At 40.4% G+C, this 6,489-nt stretch overlaps 1 protein-coding gene across 2 annotated transcripts in view; it reads left to right on the plus strand.

Annotated features, from left to right (window-relative positions):
- The window catches only part of FREM1 (FRAS1 related extracellular matrix 1), a 163,917-nt gene that overhangs the window by 51,230 nt on the left and 106,198 nt on the right, over nt 1-6,489 (plus strand). For both annotated transcript variants that reach the window (XM_019517566.1, XM_019517564.1), the window contains exons 4-7: nt 1,615-1,916; nt 2,398-2,594; nt 2,917-3,240; nt 5,998-6,106. In XM_019517566.1, the coding sequence (XP_019373111.1) occupies nt 1,615-1,916; nt 2,398-2,594; nt 2,917-3,240; nt 5,998-6,106 (932 nt within the window). The remainder of the gene's footprint in view (nt 1-1,614; nt 1,917-2,397; nt 2,595-2,916; nt 3,241-5,997; nt 6,107-6,489) is intronic.

The raw sequence follows: 6,489 nt of genomic DNA on the forward strand, positions 1-6,489 counted from the left end.
CCTTCCGACCCTTAATCTATGAATCTATGAATCTATAAGCTCTCCTCTGCTAATTCCCTTTCTTGTTTTGTATCGCACTCTTTTCTGTACAGTGGCTCATCTCCAGGAGGAAGGGAAAACCCTGCCCTGAGCACCACTCACTCTAGTCTGTTAGTTAGGGCAGTCTCCTAGGTAATGGCTTTGAATACTTTCGGCTGAGAAGGGGTATAACCCAGCTCGTCCACTTCTGGAGTGAGCCATCTCTAACCAGCAGACTATTATGTAAAAATTACCACTTATCTACTCACTTAAAAGAAAAGAGTGAGCCAAAAGCCTGCATGTTAAGGAGTGACTTAGGAGTCTAAAGCTAGGTGTGGTCCCAGTTTCACATTAAGTCTGGGAGAGAGAGTGGGATTTCAGACTCAACCCTCACTTCAGTGTCTCCTATTTGCAGCTAAGAGCATGCTGACTGTTGTGAATCTCAGAGATGCTCAAGTATAGGAAACTTAAGCACTTAACTTGTGCCAAGGCAGACAAGGTTCTTTGGGTGAATCTGATATATTTTATTAGACCAACTTAAATAGCTGAAAAAAGCTGTTTTTAGCAAGCTTTCAGGTTTAAAAACCCTTTGTCAGGCTGAGAAAGCCCCTGCAGTTGGTGTGTGCTCTTCCTGGATGGAATGAATAGTAAAGAAGCCAGAGGCTGAGCTGGTATGCATGCAAGACAGGCAGTGTGCTAATGAACTCCACTCTGAGACCCAGCTGCCTAGGCTGGAGTTGGGATGGAGCACAAATGATGCGGGCCCCTGGCAGCTGGGGGGGGCACAGCGGTGGCAGGATCATGGTGGTGGTGGGAGCATGGTGGTGGTAAGTGGGGGAGCTCCTGCAGATGCTGCTGGCACTGTCAGCGACAGGTGGTGGTGGCGAGCGCGAACCAGGGACTGCACCACCATGCTCTGGGGGGTAGGCGTGCACCCCCTACATGTCTCCCCTGGGTTGGAGGGAGAGAGAAACAAGGTCCCTGAGATAAGTAATAGCAAGTTCCTACAGAGTTTAATCAACAAGGAGAGAAATTCCAAACTGAATCCTGAAATCAATGGCATTCAGTGGACTTATTTGAGGAGGACAGTGATCTTGTTTTCTCCCCCTACTTGAGCTTGGAGATCTGAGATCTGAAGCAGTAGCATGTACTGGCAGTGTTGTAGAGGTGGCGTGTAAGTAGGTAGCATTTCCACCCAGTGTTCCTTACACAGGATACATCCATTGGGTATAGTTCACACTTCTTTACTGCTAACTTAAATGACCACGGACATAACATTAGAGTTTTTCCCTGCCTGAGATTGTTTCCTGAAGCCCTTGCCCTAATTCCCTCTGCATGGTGACAATCAAATCAATAGAACTTGTGTAGTCAATGGAAAAAACTCTGTGTGTCCAGGCATGATATCAGATCAAGTCATGAGAAGCATTCTGTATTTCCACGCAGGTTCTTCAAATGTGAACTTTAGTTATATGGTGATAAGGAGATTTGCCAAGGGAAGGGAAAGGCAACTAAGGATAATGCTGAGTTCATTGATAATGGAGGAAGCGAGAATGAAGTATTACTAAGTTTTTTCTGCATTTTTTTTATCCTCTGTAGGTTTACAGAAACTGAAACATTCACAGAAACATTCACCCTTCAGGTGCAGTTACTTGAGCCAGACTGCAATGTCATCAAAATGAGTTCCAACATCTTGGAAGTCCCCGAGTTTTATGGCCTGTCCAGAGTGATTGACAGGAATGTGCTCACTTTTGACTATGACAGGAGGATAAACCTAGAGTGTGTCATTACAATGGCCTCCTTAGAAACTCATCTACCAGCCCACGGTCAAGTTGTCATTGGAGAACCTCAACAGGAAGAACCTCGTGGAGACCAACCACATAGCTTCTTTTCCACTTCTAGTATGATCTGTTTACATTGTTTGCATTAGGAACATTCACAGTGAGAGTAGACAGAATGCATGCAACAATAAATCACTTCACACACATTGCTAAGACCCATTACTTACAACACACACAGTGATGTGGAATTTAGTGCACAGCAATAATTGTCTCTGAAAAAAAAGCCAAAAAGAAAGAGGACTGTAATGTGAGTCAAGCTGAAGATGACTAGTACTTCACAGAATGGTCTTCAGTAAGGTTTCTAGGCCTCTTATAGGCAGTGAGTACACAAAAGCACAGGAAACGCACAAAAAAGCAAGTGAGGTTGAAGTTGAAAAATGTCAGTCAACAACAAAATTGTTGTTTTGTATAAGTGAGGTAGGAGAAGAGTCATATGTTACGTCATGTGTTTTGCTTAGCTATGCTGACTGAGCTTTGGGGTGTTAGTTGATCAAGTTTATGTTCAAACAAATCTTTTATGTCAGCTTCTATTGGGTTACAGAGCAGAGAGCAGCCCAGAGCTGCAGGAATGGGAACTGCACTCAAGGACTGAAGACCATTCAACTCACCAAAATGAGCTGTGGAGAATTTCTGCTGACTGGGATTCGATATCAGCATCTTGATCCTCCTTCACCCAACATTGATTATATTCCTATTCGAGTGGATCTCATGGACAGCAGAAGCAAAATTCTGCACAAGGTAGAATTCTTCATAATAGTGTACTGCCTAATATTTTACTCTACTCACTCATGTCTGTATTCATATGAAGAGACAAAGTAATCTCTCTTCTAATTCTACTGAAGTCATTAATCAAATATTTTCACAGTGGGTTGAATGAACATTTTCTTCAACCAAAACAATTTCTTTTTAATATAAGTATGCTAGAAAGAAAAATTCTTATTTTGGTTTGATCTGACTGAAACCAGTATTTCTTTTGTTTGTTTATTGAGTGTTTATTCCTATAATATCTTATTTGAACTGTATATGTTGTCCTGACTCCTTAGCTCTTTTTTCCTCTCAGACAGAGTATGCCTGGCTCCCTGTCCGTATCAAAGGTGCCATTCCCAACCAGATCCCCAAAGCTGCCTTCATGGCAACATTCGTGTTGGAGGTGGACCAGTTTATTTTGAGTCCCATGACAACAGCAACAATAGATGCTGAAGACAGTGAAACACCTAAATCCTTGCTAGTTTTCAACATTACGAAGCCACCACCACAGGGCTACATCACTCATCTGTCAGACCACACCAGGCCTATCACCTCTTTCACATGGAAAGATCTCAGTGAGGTGCTTATAGCATATCAGCCTCCAAACAACAGCCATACAGAGAGGAGGAATTATGAGGTAACATGATTTATGAGTCTGATATTTAATTTCCCCCTAGGAATATGTATGTTATAAATACATGTGTTCATTTGTAATTTTTATCTATGAGCAAAATGATATTTCCTAATGAAATGGAATAAGGAAACTAAAATGTGAGTTATGTTTTTCTTAGATGACTGTTGCTATTACTGTTGAACCTCCCAAGAAAAAATTCTGTGACTTTATAAGCAAAAATAGACACGTGACCTTAGTTTATCATATTTCTGACCCCATAAAAAACCAAAACGTTATTTTTGTAATCCTGTCTCTCTACTTGTTTACCCACATACCACATCTTTAGCACTGACTTTCTCATGTCAAGTTTAACACAATCTCACTTTAGTACAACAGCTGTCTTCTTTATATTCACTGAAGAAAATATCTACTGCATATCATTTCTGCAGTCTAAAGGCAAATTCTTTGTATAACATAAAGCAGGTGGGCCTGATTCTGATCTCAATTACAAGTCTTTTATTCTTTTGAAACTTCTTTCATAGAAGTTATTCATGCCATATTTCTTCATATACCCCTCCAAATAAGACATGCACCTTCTTTTAGGAAGACAAAATGGATAGCTTTTTTTTTTTCATGGCCACATGAACAGGAATAGAGCCTACCCTTTGGATCATTTTTTCACCCTTTCCTGCTCAGGTAAAAGTTAAAGTTGTAACCCTCCCACAGCTGCTTCTCGACCAGCATCAGCTTTTTGATGCTCAGCCAAAAGCTACTGCCAATTTTGCAGTGGCTGGAAATGGCTAAAACTACACTGCTGCTGAACACTGGATTCTTCCCTCTCCTTCAATGGAGCCAGCTGGGGGTGGGGGAGACAAAGAAGAAAAGGTTTTATAACTTCTCCATGCTTCCCCATGGGACAGAAAATAATTTTTCCCACTTAAGACACATGCACCAAATTTGGATCGCTAATGGTTGGGTAAAGGGTTTGTATGGTAGGTGAGTAAATACAGTATTTTATATTGCCACGTATTTGTTAATTAAGTCCCATGTAGATTTTCTACTACCTTTTGAAACCGAGTTGCAACCTAACTCAGCATACTGTACAGTATAGTGTACTTCATCACTCTCTGGCCGCCATACTAGTATCAAACCCAAATCAGGTGTATGTTGACTGTTCACTAATTAATTTACTGACACCAGAAATTTTTCCCCCCATTTTCATTTATAGTTTCTTAACTCTTTTTAATGGGATAATGATACTACCTTTCAACCCAATCCCCAACCTGGTGGATCTGTAAATTCACGTATATTGCAACTGCTTTAGTTTGGGAGACCCTAGTAGTCAAATTCCAGCTTCTCTATATAGGACATGTGGTTATAATGACAGGAGACAGACCAGCTTTGTGTCTTAGCAATTATTTTTGTGTTCACTATGACACACTAAGATGAGGATGGGAGGGATAATACTGAGAGAGAGACATAAGAGTTCTTACTGTGAATTAGTAGTATGGGAAAAATATGCCCTGGATAGAAAGAGGTAAAGGGAAATTGTGAGAGCAACCAAGGACTTTTGGGTCTCTAGACCCAGGGAACAAGTGAGTGAAAAAACAAAGCAAATAGAGAGCCTGCAGTTGCATGAGAAGCACTTTGTGTTTGAAAGCTTCCTTGAAAGAAGGAGCATCTGATGAGATGGAGAGCCAATCAGAGATCCAAGCAGGTAGCAAGAAATGCAGAAAAAGGCTCATGTGAATAGGGTGAAATCATATGAGAGAATATGAAGTCAATATTATATAAGTTGATGAAGATATAGATGGGAAAACAGAGTGACAAGATCCACACGATAAAATATTTTGGTGCCTAAGGCTGATAAGAGTAAGGTAGCAGGGTTTATAAGCTCCCAGAATCTGGGGAATCTCTTTCATAGGAATTCTAGCTCTACCCAAGGAAACTACAAGTCAAGAGCAGCCTAATATTTTAATTTCTCTCCTTCATTTTGCTTGCAGCATTGTTGGACACACCTTCAAAAAATTTAAATTACTTTTTTATTTTCTGTCCCCCCTGCATTTAATTTTCCTTCATTTTTTTCTATATCGTGTCTCTCAGACTTAAAAAGCATCTCTGATCCAGGAAATGTCTCTCAAATTTTATTTTATTGTTGCAAAAATTCTGTATGAGATGAGTTCCTCTAGTGGTAAAGGAAATATGTTTCTCCTGTTAACTTATAGAAATCTTCTATCATATTATCTTTCAGGAACCCAACATAAGAGAATAGAGAAACTTGGTACAGAAAGTCAGGTTAGGGAGTAGAAAGATGCTTAAGGCATCTTCCTCTGCCTTCAGAGTGCATAAATTTGAAGCCTCACTCTGGACTTATGCCAAAGGCTGTATGTAGCCAACCCAGCTGTAAATGGTTATCTGATCATTCAGGCTGGGGAGTCAAAGGTGGTTGGATGTGATGCCAGCCACATCACTGCCTCATGTGCTGTTGTCTATAGAAACTGGGGCAGGCCTTAATCATGTTATCCACATAGGCCATTTTTTTGAGCAGACCATTTGCCAGAAAGCAAGAGGTTTTAATAGCATCTTAAACGATATTAGGTTTGTTATCATACTATCAGAACCTCTTAAGATATGTTATCATACTATCTTATCCTCTTAAGTGACCTCCATGCTTCAGAAGGTCACTGACCTCCAGTGACCTTCAGTATAGGTTTTGGATATGCATAGGCAATGATATTTCAACCTGTTTCTTCAATGAAGGTATGTCTATTTATCTAACAGGTGGAGTTTGAGATTCATGACTTATACTATGAAAGGAGTTCACCAATCACTGTCCATATCTCTATTAGAACAACAGATACAAATGCTCCTCGGGTTTCATGGAACACAGGTAAAATTTCATTTCACTAAAATTTTGCTATGACGTGTATAATATGCTGGATATGTTGGAGGTGGGTATGGGTTGCATAGAGTCAGAGTTTAAGAAGCTCAAAGCATAGAGTCGTATAGACCTGTTTTTTCCATTTTTTCCCTCTTTTTGGTGTGAAGCAGTTGTATAGTACTTGGAAGAACTGTTAGAGTTGAAGCAGAATGAAAGTGCAGAATAAAAAAAAGAAAGTTGGGCACAAGGGAACATCAAGTTCTCCATATATGCTGTTTGCTTCACAAGTGACCTGTACATTGAAAGGGTGCACAGGTAGTGCAGGTGAACACTATATTTACTCAATTCTAAGATGAGGTCTCTCCCCGCAACCTTTAACACTGGGGAAGCCC

This window comes from Gavialis gangeticus, unplaced genomic scaffold (assembly GCF_001723915.1).
Source record: "Gavialis gangeticus isolate Ggan-Ray unplaced genomic scaffold, GavGan_comp1, whole genome shotgun sequence".
NCBI classification, from domain to species: Eukaryota; Metazoa; Chordata; order Crocodylia; family Gavialidae; genus Gavialis; species Gavialis gangeticus.